Here is a 17,045-nt window from a genome sequence, read left to right as displayed (position 1 = left end):
ATTGTTTTTCAGTATAGTTTCCCAAAGGGCTTGCGTTATACACGTTTTGAAATATTTTCAGATGTAATATATTTGCTAATTGGCAACTCTACTTCATATTATTTCAGAATTTAAATTTTGGTGAATGCCTTACATTAGATAACGAATATTTTTTCATTATTTCGTTCAACACTTCTGTTTGATGAGATTTTCTTTGAAGTTTCAGTTTTACTTTGAATGATAAGTGGCAACTCTACTGTGGTATTTATACAAAATCAATATATTTTCCATATCTTGAAGTAGTGTTTTCAAAAGAGCTCTTGTTGTACCCATTTTGGATTATATTCAGTATCGCTATCCTTGCTAGGTGGCAACTCTACTTTATAATATTTCTAAATTCAAGATTTTAATAATTTTTTTCGTTACCTTTTCGATATTTTTCAATATATTTTTTAGATATTATATCATTTGAGATATAAAAATAGCACCTTTCGACACTTGTCTTCGGAAAAATTTCAGTCCATGAGTACTATAAACCACACCAACATTACTCAGTGAATACCAACTATAAATTGAACATGTGAACTTCGTTCTCTTAGCTCTTTACTACTTTTTGTTGTTGTAGTTATATTGTCTGCGGATAAATTTATGGTAGGAGTCCTTTCGGGTCATGTATTTTGGTTATATCTGTTGGTGGATTAGTTTCTATAAGAAATCTCTTCTCTTCTTGTTCCCGTCCACATGGAACCCGAATTTCGTACTTGAACTGTAAGGTTATAAAAACCCGTTCTTCCATCCGACATTATGTAATGTTGTTTTAGAACATCTCCAATGTATTCTTCAACATTCCGGATGATTTGATATTTTTGATATTGACGCCCTTTCGAATCCTCATATATGTACTTATATACAACGTATACGAGTATATCTATATTGATATTACATACAAATTGACCAAACAAAAATATTTTCCCCTCATTTCCCATCAATACCCTTCGAGTTCCCTGCCGACCACTTCAAAGCAGCTACCACAAATCCCACATTGCCACTCAATAAAAGCGTAAACATATTTTCCAAAGCGCTCACGTCTTCTTAAATTGTAATTATAGTACAACCGACTTACACGAGTTCGGGCATGCGAATACACATAAACAAATGTGTAATTACATATCTGGCGAGCAATGCCACATCGGCACGTTTGCCTTGTAAAGGTTATTTTGAAAAACATCGTTAAATAAATATGCAACAACTGCAGCATCAGCAGCAGCAGCAGCAACGATAACTATTACAATAACAATAATAATAAAAGTGTAGTATGCTCATGTTAAAGGAGGAAGAACACACGGAAGAAAGAAGCAGTTCTAGTTGAAGGAAGTGCGAGCGAAAACATTGTTGCTTAATGATTGTTTTAAATGGCTGCGCAAGGAGTAAATACACTTACACTCTTATACATACATTCCCTTCCTTACATAAGACTGGTCATTTACGTGCAAAGTTTTCGTTCGTAACAACAGTTAGTGTGGTTAACTGCAGCAATGTGGCACAAACTGCTGTAGTTGCATTGACTTTAGTGTTGCCGCAACTCCCCCGTGTTTCACTAACGGCGGTTGTTGGCCACTGGGCGTATACGCAACAACTTCGTTATGTACTTGTACTTGTACGAGTATATATTCAGAGTTGTAAAGTTGCTGGTCAATAACAACAAAAATTGGCATTGCAGTTTGCTGAGCTGCGCGATACTTGCAAACACCGGTTGAGTGGTGCTTGAGAAATATACATACATATGTACATATATACATGAGATGATTCTTTAATTCGAAATCAGCATGTGTGTGATGTATACTTCTCACCATAAAAGTCTAAATGCAATACTTTGAAAGATAGGTACTTCTTCCTGCATAGAATTCCATGAACTCTGACCGTTCTTCTTTAACTGGTGTCTATATTCTAATGTATTACCATGTACAAAGAAAAAGTTCATTCGTGATTTGAAGTAACCTTACACCTCATAAATATTTATTAATACCAGTGCCAAAAACTTTTTTTTCAACTTTGGTGGGAGATCATTTATAAAAGTTCTTTTGAGATGGCATTCTATCTTATCTCATTCAGCAAGACTGCCATTCACCTGGGAGTGGCCAGGAACGATTCTTTTGCATGTGGCTCAAGCAGCTCACCACTTCAGGTCTTAGACCAAATATCCTCTGGGTAACCAACAGACATCCGTTTGGAGGCGAGCTAAAGTAAGAAGGCGAGTCCCGCTTATGCGGTTGTGCATAGGGTTTGGGACCCACCAAATAAAAACGAATAACCAATGAACAGCAAGCAACAGCCTCGGATCATCATTGCCGTCCTACTTTATGGTGCAGAAGCGTGGACGATATGTTATTTGACGACATAGACATAGTCCAGCGAATAAAAAGACAACGACTACGCTGGCTAGGTCATGTTTTTCGAATGGATGACAGTGTCCGAGCTCTGAAAGTGTTCGATGCAGTACCCGCTGGTGGAAGCCGAGGAAGAGGAAGGCCTCCACTCCGATGGAAGGACCAGGTGGAGAAGGACCTGTCTTCACTTGGTTGTGGAACCGGCTATAACGGGGTAAGCGGTGAAGAAGAAGAAGAAGATGGGGTTCACCGAGTTCTTTTTAAACTGAAATAGAGCAAAAGTCTTTGCTTTAGTAAACAGTCGATGAAAATCGACAGAGATGGATCTTGGGAGTTGTGTCTTTCATATAAGATATCTAACTAACATATCGCAGCCAGATCAATGTAGCGTCTTCCTAGCGGAGACTATTGCACTCAAAGAAAGCCTACTCGTTCTGACAAAGAGGGTGCTTAAAACAAGCCAAGCGGCTTTGAAATAACTAAAGTGTCTTAGAGTCTCATCGTAGAAAGTGATAATGCATTGAGTTATTATTGGAACACTCACTAAGATTTCACGATAAACATGTAATGAGTTCCAGTACGCAGTGATATTCCAGGAAACTTAGAAATAAGTGAACTAACCAGATTAGACACGATCTTACAATTAGATTCCGTTAAAGAAGGAACACACATGCATATGACTACTTGCAGATATATAATCGATAAATATGTTGTAGATATGGCTTGTGCTCAATGGAAAAAATTCCTATCTTGTTCAAGAAGCAGATATCACGTATCAGTGTTTGGTTGGAAGACACGCCATCAGAATGCGGATACCACACAGTGATTACTGAAGAATCTGTTATGAAGATACTGTAGTACACATTTTAAGCGCAAAATAAGCCCAACTCTTGGTCACGGTTTTCTCGACGATGTCTCGAAAAAATTTAAAAAATATAAAAAAATATTAAAATTTTATAGAACTTTATCAAGACCAAGGGCTGGTTCAAAGAGGACTTGATAGTACGAAAGGAGACCAGTCCCGTTGGTTTTAGAATTTGAGTTGGTGTTCTAAATGCCTTAGTGTGTCAGACATCCACTGTGCCTAACCTAAGCTGACCTAGGTTTATTGAAAAAAAAAGACTACGCTTGATATCCTCGGACTATTGGCGATCTCGAGAGAAGTATTCGTCTAGAATCATTTCTAACCATTCAAAATGCTCAAAATGTGATAATAGGAAGCTTTCAAAATTGTCTAATATTGTGGTGGAGAAAGAAGATAGTCACGGATTGTCTTTCCATTTGGCGGTGGAGATCAAAATCTCAGTATGGGTTCGGAATTAAGCGATAGGTCATTTATAGTGGTGTTTCTGACAAAACGGCGGCCTCATAGAGAATGTTCGAACTTTTACCTTTTAGTTTTTTTTATATATAACAGTGAAAAAAATTTAATTACCGTTAGTTTAAAGCCAACTCTAATTGCGAAATTCCAACGAGAGGCAAAAACTTAATTCCATAATGCACATTTACGTATGTGTACATAGGAAGTAGGTACGTAGTTTGTAAACTGTTCAAAATTATTTTCCAAGTCTCGCTCATACTCCATAACTGCGTCTGTGTGTGCGTTTAAAAGCTCGTTAAAATATGCTGAAATATTTCGCAGTCGCAACACTCAAAACGAGTGAGAATTCAATATCATTTCTTAGCAATAAGCCGGCATTGCCAGTGCCTTTGCCTTTGCGAAATGTTTGGCAATTTCGCAGTTGAAGCCTTGAATTCGTGTTTATCTGCGCAACGATTCCAATAAACATTCCCCAAGTATCACTGATATGCCGAATGCCAAAGACTAACACAAATAACAACAACAACACGACGAACTGCGTACTGTAATCGGCAACGAGAAGCAATAAGTTCGAAAGTATGCACTGCCACCAAATGGGCCACGTACAAGCAGTAACATATTTTGTTAAGGATGCCTATACGAAGGGATACAATGTATGCGGGAGTTTTTGGATACGCTTTCGATATGACGATATATGATGCGTACTTTGTTTGAGTAAGTGAAATGACTTGCGATTGGAAGTAGCCATCATATAAGGATTAAGCTGAAGTCAATTGGAGAAAGTGTGTTTTAGAGAATTTTGGGTTTCTTGCAACGTTGTTATCCAAACATACAAATGAGCATGATAAATTTCAAGAACTTACAATTTCGGTTCATGGAACAACAGAAAATTCCATTCATCGACATTAAAGCGATTTTATATATCTCTATAACACCTCTAATCATCCCAAACTACCATACATCTCTTAATACTTTGATCTCTTTAGTAAAAACAAAAAACACATTCAACCACTTACCATTTCGATTCTCGCTATCAGCCGGCTTCATTTGAATGGGATGATGCATCTGTAAAACACAAAAGAAAAAAGAAGAGAAAAGTTGAAATAAAAAATGATTTAATCAATACGCAAATGTAAATGCAAACTTTACAAAGGTTTAGTATAGAATGGTATGAAGAAAAAACAAAAACACAAAAACACAAAAAACAACACAGACACACATCAATGATATAACAGTAACAACGTCATTCTTTCATTTTCCACATTCATGCAACCATTGACTGGACTGTACGAATGCTGCACAAACCAACAGAAACTCAATAACAACGGCAATTGTATGCTCTAAGCACAGCCTCTTCTCTCCTGCTCCTACTCCTCCTCTTTCTACGCTACTTTGCGCTCACACTCGTAAAAGGTGTAGTGGTGAAGAGCACAATTGGCCAAAGTAGTCGATCAGTTCGGCATTTTGAAAGGCTTTTGATTACTTTTTCATCCACTACTTTTTCTACTTACCAACCGATGAATGCACTGTCTAGCGAAGTTGCATGCTTGTGGATGGACGCTTGATGATAGTGGTGGTATTTGTGGGCTAATAGTAGCTGTTCGAAATAGTGGTGGGTGAGTATGTTATCGAATGAAAATCGATATTTATCAATAATTTTTTTTTATTTTAAATAAGTGGTGGAAGAAGTTGCAGTTTTAAAATAGAATTATGGTTTAATTTTTTAATTTTTAAAAGGAAAATCATATGACTTGAGTGTATGTAAGGATGAAATAAATCAAATTCGTGAAAAGACTCATTAAATTTGAAAATTAACTTCGAAAAATTTAAAGAAGACATTTTTTCACATTACATTTGAAGAACTCCGAATTTTTTTGTTTTTTGGCAATGTGTGTAAGAATATTTTAGTTTCCAAACAAAGTTCGAATTAATTTTCGAGTTCGAATTAATTAAAAAAAAATCTAAAAAAATTCGAATTCGAATAAATTTTTGAGTTCGAAATTTTTTTCCTCCATACAACAGTCTTATAAATTTTATCCTTTTATAATTTTTTACGATTATTTACATATTATACTTCAATCTTTTTAAACAAGTTCAAGTAAAATTTCGATTTCAAATAAACTTACCAATTTTTAATTGTCATTATATGATATTGTAGTTTCTAAGAAAAAAAATAAAACCAAACCAAAAATTTCGAATTAATTTTCGAATTCGAATAAATTTTCGAAATTTTATTTGGTTTTAATTTGGTTCCTAAGAAAAATTTAATAAAGAGAGTTCGAATAATTTTTCGATATTGAATAAATTTTCGAGTTCGAATTTTTTTGATTTCATAAAACAATCTTTTAAATTTTATTATTTTATAATTTTTTATGATTATTTACATATATGTGACCTGGTCTACGGAAAGGGAGCTTAGGTGTCAAAAAATCAATTTTCACTTTTGAGTTGATTCGGATTGAAGATGAGAGTTGTTTATTTTTAACAGCTGTCTCCCAGAAAACTAGTTTTCACACGTTAGCTCCCTTTTCGTAGACCAGGTCACATATATTATTGTACAATCTTTCAAAAGCGGTCGAATTAATTTTCGAATTCAAATAAATTTTCGAATTTTTGATTGGCATTTTATGATTATTTTAGTTTCTAACAAAAATATAATATTAATAAAATTTTAGTTACCAAAAAAAGTTCCTATTAAGTTTCGAATTCGAATAAATTTTCGAAATTTTATTTGGCTTTAATTTAGTTCTTAAGAATAATTTAAAAAAGAAAGTTCGAATAATTTTTCGTATTCGAATAAATTTTCGAGTTCGAATTTTTTTTTAATTCAGTCTTTTAGATTTTATTCTTTTATAATTTTGTATGATTATTTATATATATTTTAGTTCAATGTTTCCAAAAAAGTTCAAATAAAATTTCGAATTCGAAAAAATTTTTTAATTTTTATTTGGCATTATATGAATGTTTTAGTTCCTAAAGAATTCTTTAAAAAGAAAGTTCGAATAATTTTTCGATATCGAATAAATTTCCGAGTTCGCAAATTTTTGTTTACTTCCTAAAACAGCCTTTCAAGGTTTTATTTTAACATTTTTTATAATTATGTATATATTATAGTTCAATCTAGTACTACCACAACCAAATAACTCGAGATCACCAGCAACACCAATAAGAAATGCTCGAAAAAACCTTCCATCTCTAGCCTACAGTACAGCATTAACTACATACATATGTACCAATACATGCATTCGTTTGTGCCCATGCTTCGTAGAGCCTAGTAGTGCCCACTGAAAGAGTCTATATATATGTATGTATGCCTTTGTCTATGCATTTGTACTACCACTTTTGTTTCATAAGAACTGCCTTTATCTATTGGTGTTGCTCTATTTGAAGTAACAAATGGCTGATTACTTTACAATACAAAGCGTTTCATACGAATTCGGTTCGATTCACTCCCCCTATAAACGAGCACAATCAAAGGCAATTAAAAGAAAAATGTGTGCGCCAAATGACAGTAAATGATGGCAAGGAAACGAAAGCTGTATGCAAGCATGCTTGGTAAGAAATGAAATCATGCTTATGACGAAATTTGTTGTAGACAGCTGAAGTGCAAATTCGAGACTGGCAGCGACCATTGGTGAGTGAAGAGAGAAAAATGCAATTTTAGTTTGAATAATGAAACATTTTGGAGCTCTAAAGGAATGAAAATGAAATTTAAAATTAATTTTGATATTCTAAGACCCAAATTTACTGGCATTGATATGAATTTGTTGTTGTTGTTATTTGTTACTTATTTACTAAAATAAATTTTATAAATTTTTAAGGCAAATTTATTCAAGAAATTTATTTAGAACTTATAGATAATAGTAAATTCAACACAGGCTTGCATGCCACGTGAATTCCAACAATATAGGCACACACACACATGCTTATATAAGCGTTGATTTGTGACTACATAAACAACCGTTGATCAGTTGTACTCAAAGCTCGGTTATGTGTTTGCTTAATGACTAGGCAATTAGTTGATTCAATTACTGGGCATAATCCTATTGTAAGTGTACGACACTTGTATGCAAATAAACGCATACAAACTTAGTGCGACTGCCACACATGTTGCACACCTCTACACACACACACCTTCATAGAAGCTAGTGCAAGTGTAGTATGTGTTAAGTAAGCGGCGGTACATGGCGTTTGGCTCTAATGTTTTTGTAAACAGATTTACATATTCAAAATGTTAATGGAAAATCGAAGTAGTATATGGTGTGGAATAGACTTTAGCCATGTGCCATTTGCTGTAAAAACAAAACATTGCGTATACGACACGTAGCACCGGCGCCCATACAAACACTGGCACACACTCGACACGCTGTGTGTGTTGGCATTTACCAAGGTGGATGTGTGTGCCAAATGGAGTGCGTGCAATGCCACGTGTAATTGCGCAAACCGAATGGTCAGCTTCGCATAATACACGACACAGCGCCCCCCCACACACGTACATATGTATGTGCGTCACAAGCCACCATGACCAAGTGGCGTAATTTTCAATCCCTTTTTATGCACTGAAAAGCTCGTAAACCAGCAGCACTCATATGCACTTAAAGGCTCGAGTTTGCATGTGTGTTTGTGTGAGTGTTTGTGTATGCGCTTGTCCTTGCACGCTATGGCTCACCTCTGTAGTATAGTATATTGTATATGTGTGTGTGTGTGTGCAGTGAGTAACCAGCTGCTACTGTTCGTTTGGTACTCACCCGTTAACTACGTTGCAAAATTAAACCCCAACAAATGCAGGCATACATTTAAATAATGGCACACACTCACACATATATGTAAATAAAATATAAAGCGTTGTCTACGTGTACTTGGAGCTACTTAATTTACCTGAAATAATCGAAATAACAAACATGCACTAAAAGCTTGACATTTTCTCGCACGTCAACGGAAAAAATCAATTCCTTCTGTTGCCGCGTAGAAGCTGTTGTATCTTCGCATTTGTTGGGGATCAGCCGCACTCTGCATATGCAGGCTGGTAAGTGAGTGTGTGGAGTAACTAAAATGTTCATTAAAGCAACTGACAGGCGTATACTTGTCGTGCGAGCTTACACTATTTCCGTGCATCTGTTGTCAAACTCTAAATAACGCTGCACTTAACGGAGGTTTATATAGGCATGTGGGAATTTGAGCTGAATGGAAACTGGTGTAGAACTGGTTCAATTAGAGGTGGTACTGATTCTCGAACTCTCTTAGGACAATGTTTTAGAAGTTTTCTAACATACCAGTATCTTAAAAAGGTGCCTCTACCTGTAAACTAGTGTAGAACTAGTTCATTAGAGGACAGTACTGGTTCTCGAACTCTTACTGTACGATTTTTTAAGAATTTTTCAAATATCTGAAGTTAAAAAATGGCTTTAAACTGGAAACTGGTGCAGAACTGTTTCACTGCGAGGTGGTACTGGTTCTCGAACACCTTCAACTTAACATTTTCACATTCTTCTAACTAGCTAGTGTGTTACTCGGGATCTGGTATAGAACTGGTTCATTTAGAGGTAATACTAGTTATCGAGTACAATTTTCTAGTTCATTAGGTTAGAGGTTACTGGTTCTCAAATTCTCTTAGAACATTTTTTTAATAGTCTCCAAACATGGCGGTTAGCTAAAACCTGGGGATTGGTGTAGAACTGGTTCATTAGAAGACGGTACTGGTTCTCAAACATCCACAGTACGATAACTGGCGCAGAACTGCTTCACTGGAAGGTGATACTGGTTTACGAAAACCTTCAACTTAATCTTTTCATTTTCTTTTAACTTGATTGCAGTGTTCTTAAAAGTGGCTACAACTGGGGGACTGCTGTATAAATAGTTCTTTTAGAGGTAGTAGTGGTTATCGAACTTACTCAGTGCAGTTTTCTCGTTCATTAGGCGTTGTTACTGGTACTCGAATACTCTTAGGACAATTTTTTAATAGTCTTCTAACATGGCGGTAAGCTAAAAAGTGACTACAACCTGGGGACTAGTGTTCTCAAACTCTAGCAGTACAATCAAATAATAGTCTCCTTATATAGCAGTCCGACTTGTGTGGGTACCTGGTCACCGCGGAATCGCTGGAAACTGCAAAGCGGTACAGCTTGCAAGAGAGGGCACCCTAGCAACATTGACGCCGGAGTAGAAACATGTGGATAGTCCGGGTTCCACTTGCGCCAGAGCGCTGGACACAGTGTCTTCGAGTGAGCTCGCCCAACGCTGGAGAACAACCAGCAACTGCGCAGTAGCGAGGTCTTTTTGGCCCACAGTGGATCGAAACGGTATTTGCAGCTACTGTCGCTCCGTAAGGCTCATCTCTCCGCGATCATTGGAGTGCTAACTGGTGATTGTTCAATAGGCAAACAAGCGGTGAAGTTAAGGATCAAGTGAGACGCAAGTTGCCGAAGCTGTTTGGAGGATGGCGAAGTGGAATCGTCCAAGCACTTGCCCCTTCAATGTCCAGCATTCGACAGACTTAGGTAAAAACACCTCGGTTGGCATATCTTCGGCGATTCCAGCGAAGTGACTGGAATCTACATTAGTCGACTTAAGAACTTTACTATAGAGTCCAAGCGTTTCGTAGCATCATAAGTGTCTTAGTGATTCGTTAGGACCGTTAGGAGTTTTTCGGGTGTCACAATGGACAGTCGAATCTGCCTAAGTGAGATTCTCTGCATCTGCGGAGATCTACCCCTTAACCTAACCTAACCTATATAGCGGTATGCTAAAATGTGATTCCAGTGGTGTTGAACTAATTCTTTAGAAGCCGGTATTGGTATATGAAGTCTATTAGTGCAATTTGTTGATACTAATTTAATATTTAGGTATTATAAAAATGGCTACAACTAGGAAACTGGAAAAATACTCCCGCTAGAATAATGGTTTGAACCAACTAACCCAAAACTCATATATTTTGGACTAGTTTCGGCCTAGTTACAAAAAGTATACTACTCAATTAGCACTTCAATTGAATCTCTCGCTTTCTCTAGCTTATATATAAACGCTTAATTCATTTGTGCAAATGTATTTACTATTTTCGTGTTCACTTCACACACACACAGATGCCCCGTGGCAGCATGTGTTAAATGTAAATGAATTTCGCTGAGCGCTCCACCTGTGCGCCGGCAAATCTCTGCCGTTGACTGTTTGGCTGTATCTGTCTCTGTGCCTGGATAAAAGTAAGCGTGTGTGAGTGTGTATGCACACTTATAGTATTTGAAAAGGATTTTTCACAGGTTGTTTACTTTGCATTTAAATGCTGTTTTGACAGCTAATTGCATTGGAGTATTTACGCTCAGCAAAAGTCACACTGTGTTTGTCAAATAAAGTGGAGTTTTGTTTTTGCAACAGCATGACAGCTGAAATGACAGTCGTAATGTGTATTGTATGTTAAGCTGCCTGACGCACTCACACACACTCAGTACATACATAGTAGTATACAAAATTTGAACAATAGTGCCATCAAATGCACACACGCGTTGTGTTCATTCTGAATTGTTGAAAAGGAAAAATCGATTTGAAAAAAAAAAACACATTTAATTTAATTACCAAAATATGTTCGAAACTACTTAGCTGATAATGTGCTTGTTGTTGCCAACCAATTAATAATCGAACATAAAGTGGTATTTTTTGTTAATTTGATTGTGCTTTGATATGCATGGGAAAGTAGTTGCTAAATTGGCTTATGGAGATAATAATTATATATTTTTTTCGAATTCGAAATTTATTGTTCGAATTTTATCAAGCTTTCTCACGAATCTACTGAATTTTCGAAATAAATATGACACTGATTGGGTTCTGGATATCCAAATAATTTTCCGCTAGTTCGAACTTTTTTTAATGTTTTCGAACTTCGAAGTCAATGTAAAAAAATCACTGTCAATGAAGAGAAAACAATAAAAACGTTCTATATACTCAGAAAATTTTCAATTAGTACGAATTTGATTATTTATTCGAACTTAGGACATCTTTACATTTTCGAAATAAAAAATTAACTGATATGGTTCTGAATACAAAGGTAATTTTCGACTAGTTCGAATTTTAATATGTTTTCGAGATAAATTTTTTTCGAAATAAAAACGTTACTGAGTGAGTTCTTAATATCGAGATAAATTTTAATTAGTTCGAAAATTATTATTATGTTTTCGATTATAAGCATTTCGAAATTAAATCGCGGAGGTTTAAATATCTGGAATTTCAAGTAGTTCGAATTTGATTATGTTTTCGAACTTACGACATTACTGCATTTTCGGAATAAAAAAGACACTGAGAGGATTCTGAATATAATACAACAATCAACCAGCTTGTATTTTATTGTGTTTTCGAACTTACGGCTTCAAAGCATTTTCGAAGTAATAAGAAGACATTGTAGACTTTCTTGATAACCAAATAATTTTCCACTTGTTCGAATTTTATTAAGCTTTCGAACTCACATATACACTGAATTTTCGTAATAAATATGATACTGAATGGATTCTGGAATCCAGATAATTTTCCACTAGCTCGAAAATTTTTAACGTTTTCGAACTTCGACATCACTGTATTTTAAACAATAAAGACGTTCTGTAAACTCAGAAAATTTTCAACGAGTACGAATTTTATTATATTTTCGAACTTAGGTCATCACTGCATTTCCGAAAGAAAAATAATACACTGAGGGGGTTCTGAATCATCTCCAGATAATTGTCTATTAGTTTGAATGCCGTTATGCTTTCGAGCTAGCGACATACTTTTTTTTCGAAATAAGTGGCTTCTTAATATCCAGACAATTTGTAACTAGTTCGAATTTTATTATTTTTCGAAGACATCACTGTATATTCGAAAAAAAGATACTGAGTGGGTTCTGGGTATCTAGATAATTTTCAACAAGTTCAAATTTCATTGTGTTTTCGATTTACTGCATCTCAGAATTTTCGAAGTTGAGTACTTTCTTGATAGTGATAGTGAATTGTATTATGTTTTCGAACTTAAGGCATCTCCTTATTTTTGAAATAATAAGAAAATATGTAGGGGGTTCTGAATATAGTTAATTTTCAATTAGTTCGAATTTTAAATTATTTTCGAACTTACGACATTAATGTTTTTTTTTCGAAATATGATAATGAGGTGGTTTTGGATACCACACATGGACTGTAAACACCAAGAGATGGCGCTCTGTAGTAAACGCTGGTCAAACACTGGGTTCTATTCCTTATCTGAATACCGTTAACCCATGCGATCCCATTGCACTCGCTTGGATACAGTAAAAAATCTTTTGTTTTTTTTTTATCCAAGCGAGTAGAATGTAATCAAATTGGTTAAGGTCTGTAAGCACTACATTCCATCGGTACCCTTTAATAAATCTATATCTAAATACAATTGCTACTAAGTAATTATTAGACTACTTTTTCGAAACTGACATTATTTTTCTATATTTTCTACTTCATCACAAGACAAAATATTCACAAAATATTCGAAATAAAAAGAAAAATACTCTACTGTGTAATTGACTAACTGTTATACAAATCCACCTATCACCTGAAGATATCAATTTATCAAATATCAGCTCCAACATCTTCTCAATGCTCTCAATGGCAAGTATAAAATTTGTAGCTTGCTTCCTTCCCCACTTTACACTTCAGCGCATTTAATGAAAAAGAATTCGAGTGATTCTTTTGAAATTGTTGCAAACACATTACGGGGAATGTATGTATGTATGTATGTATTTGTGTAAATTCAAGCAGCGTTGCATTGCATGCCACAATGAGATAGAAATTTCAATAAGCTAACTAACATTTTTTCCGAACACCATTGAAATCGCATACACAAATACTTATAAAACAGTCAGAAAGTTAATTAATTAAAATTGGTATGATGCAAACACACATACATATAAAAATAAAATAGCTGGCATTCTTTACAGAGCTACAGTAACTCAAATTGTATTTTATTTTATATTTATTTTAAATGTATTGTATGTAAGTGTTGAGCAAAAATATCGAAGAATTGAATTTTCGAATTTTTCAAAAATGTTTACTTATAAATTCCGCTGAAAATGAATATACATTGCATTTGATGATATAATTAATTTTTAATATTTTTTGTTGTCAGTGTTCTTTCGAATAAATATAAATCTGTGTTTATTGTAAAATGTATTTAAAGTTAAAGTTCGCTTGATCACCTTTTTCTATACAAATAATCTGTATTATATATTTTCATATATTTTTCTCACACTTTTAGTTTTTAAACTGATGTATTTATACAATTTTATATATCTTTATTTGTATTTATTTATTTTCTTTTTAAATTTTTATTTTCTTTTATCTTTTTTACACTTGAGGTACCATAAATAAATACAATTTCCAGTATTAGCACACATTTCAAAATCCTTGCAATAATTGGATTACTCATACGACTCGGTGTACCATGAGCACAGCAGCTGATATGACACAACCTCACACATGCTCGAAGTCTACAAACACCTACATTGATACACCATGCCAAATCCATACATGAAATACAGCAGAAATTTCTGTTGCCTAAAAGTATGCTATATTTTATTGAGGGCATTCAGTATGTTGGCTGAATAGACCCAGATTTTCAGTGTTTTTTAAACTTCGTCTGTTTTTATACCCTGAACAGGGTATATTAAGTTTGTCACGAAGTTTGTAACACCCAGAAGGAAGCGTCGGATGCCCTTTAAAGTATACATATAAATGATCAGTATGTTGAGCTGAGTCGATTTAGCCATGCCCGTCTGTCTGTTCCTTTGTATATATACGAACTAGTCCTACAGTTTTTAAGATATCGTTTTGAAATTTTGCAAATGTTATTTTCTCTTCAAGAAGCTGCTCATTTGTCGGAACTGCCGATATCGGACCACTATATCATATAGCTGCCATACAAAACGAACGATCGGAATCAATGGCTTGTATGGAAAATTTTGGCATTTGACGTGATATCTTCACGAAATTTGACATGGATTACTGCCTAAGGTAATAATATAATCTCCGAGGAAATTGTTCAGATCGGTTAACTATAGAACCTTAGTGTTTCTAGCAAACAACCCGGCTAAAAAGAATTAGTAAAATGTTTTTTTTTCACTTACTTCTAACGTCTTTAGATTTGCTTAAACACTTAGTTACTAAAAGAAATGCACCTCTGAAGGGTATATTAGCTTCGGTAAAGCCGAAGTTAACGTTTTTTCTTGTTTGTAATTATTTTTAATTTTCTGTCCAATATTTATAATTCTTTAATCGTATCTTAAGCCATTAATTAATTCCCCAATCTGAAGTAATTACTTCTAATTCTAGTATAACTAATGAAAGTGGCTTTTGTAGAAATATATATAAAAAAGATGATAATAGAAATGTATTTGTAGAACTAGATAGCTCTACGTAACAACATAATTTGAAGACCACAAAAATGGCTATCCATTTGAAATGATGCTTAAGTAACCTTGGTTTGTGGAAGATTAAAGAAGTACTTAAAAACGGGCTATGTATATGACAGTAATAATGAATTAGGTGCGCTTACAAAATTTTAGTCCTTTTGCTAAAGATGTTGCAATAAATTCTGCTGAAGTTGCAACTACTAAGTTGTGGAACACTATATTTTTTAGTTGATAATATATAATAATATGGAGACTTTGACAAGAGGACAAACTCTGAAAAGTAGCTCTAAACCCAGATTAGCTATCTTTGAAAAGAGTGTTTAGTAAGTAGCTTTAGTAAGTTGGCTTGGTATTCTACTAGTATGTCAGAATATTTCCTCTACTTATTGAGCATAATCCAATTTTCTTATAAACAAGCAACTAAAACACACAGCCAAATTAATTGATCAATTAAAATTGTACTTGAGAAACCAGTTTCTGCGCTTCGTACTGCCAACTACTTGATAATCGATCAGCTGTTATACATTGTTGTCTTTGCTTTTCATAAGAAGTTGATAAGTTTCAACAGCTGAGCGCTATTTTCTCTATAACCACATTCATTATTTCCAGCAGCGACATCTACCGTCGAGTATTATTAATGCTATTTTATCAAAAAAATATAGCTAATCGCAGATAAAGAAAGTATATGCATTTCATTTTCAGCTCGATTAAAATTATTACTATTTTTTATTTACTATTTTTTATAAATCAGCGCTTTAATTCAGGAAAGGCCGTTTAATTGAACAATTAGCTCCAGTGCGAAAAGGCTACAAATTAGCCCAGTTGATGTAAAGATTAGACACATACTCAGATATGCTTCCGTTTGCAACTCGCTTAAATTTTAAACTCTGGTTGTCAATGTCTCTCTACAGCAAATTTAAAGTCGTTAAGGAAAAAGTGTTTATTAAATAATTATTATTTCTTTATGATTAGATGGTAATATTTATAATTTATTTTGATGATATACTAGATATATAGCATAATTAGATGAGAAGCATGCAAAGACAAAAATATTCTAAATGCATTACTGTAATATATTTCGAAATAAGGAAAGCTTAGAATCTATATTGCTATTGTTTAAATAATTTATTTAAATTCCAAAAATTTATTCTTGAATTATTTTGACGAATTATTTTATTATTTTTTAATGAATAAAAATATTTTTTTTTAATATTAATTTTTTATTAAACCGTTTAGCTAATAGAACCACTGTACTTTAGCTGGTATACTCTCTTTTCAGCTCATTTCACGTTCACTTCAAAATCACACAAAAGCACAGTTACATTTACAGTTTCTTACACATTAACACTATTGCAATCTAACCGAATCTCAGTAATCAAAAGCATTCTTAAATCGAATTTTCTAGTATCAAAAAAGAAAAATTCTCAATGTAAACTGAGCACATCACACACAAGACAAAAATTTAAATGAACATAACAGTAAAAAGGGGTGGGAGGCGGCTAGAGGGAGCGTTTCAACAACAATACTAAACAGTAATGATAATGGCAGATACTCATATGTATGTATGTCTATACTAGGTACTTACCCCTTCGAGTGTTTTTATATTATGTAAGGCATCTTGTGCCTTCAAAGCAGCCTTGCGTGTATAATACGTAACAAAACAGCACCCTGCAACACAGAAAAAGCGGAAAAGAAGAACGAAAATACATAGATCAGAAAACAAACGTGGACAGTTCAAGACAATGGATACTCTCTACTTGGTAAAAATGCAATTAGTCAATTTAAATAAATCGAATATATTATTAATATAAGCGCCGCATGCAATTTCGCGTAATGCTTGCTTCAAATTACGTAATATACGTTGGCAGACAATTGGTGTACTATTTTTTTTTTATTTAATATAATTATGTAATATTGGTAATATGCGGCACGGCATGCAACAAACCTGAACATTCAAAAAACTGAACAA

The 17,045-nt window shown here is 34.2% G+C and overlaps 1 protein-coding gene across 6 annotated transcripts in view; it reads right to left on the bottom strand.

Annotated features, from left to right (window-relative positions):
* LOC105216538 (CUGBP Elav-like family member 2) overlaps nt 1-17,045 on the bottom strand; it is a 170,476-nt gene that overhangs the window by 98,194 nt on the left and 55,237 nt on the right. For all 6 annotated transcript variants that reach the window (XM_029043062.2, XM_054228039.1, XM_029043066.2 and 3 more), the window contains exons 4-5: nt 16,662-16,744; nt 4,704-4,752 (exon numbers count right to left, since the gene is read on the bottom strand). In XM_029043062.2, coding sequence (XP_028898895.2) covers nt 4,704-4,752; nt 16,662-16,744 — 132 coding nt within the window. The remainder of the gene's footprint in view (nt 1-4,703; nt 4,753-16,661; nt 16,745-17,045) is intronic.

This window comes from Zeugodacus cucurbitae, chromosome 3, assembly GCF_028554725.1.
Source record: "Zeugodacus cucurbitae isolate PBARC_wt_2022May chromosome 3, idZeuCucr1.2, whole genome shotgun sequence".
Classification (NCBI taxonomy): domain Eukaryota; kingdom Metazoa; phylum Arthropoda; class Insecta; order Diptera; family Tephritidae; genus Zeugodacus; species Zeugodacus cucurbitae.
The sequence above is the reverse complement of the archived record's forward strand: the minus strand, read 5'-3'. Positions and strand labels throughout refer to the sequence as shown.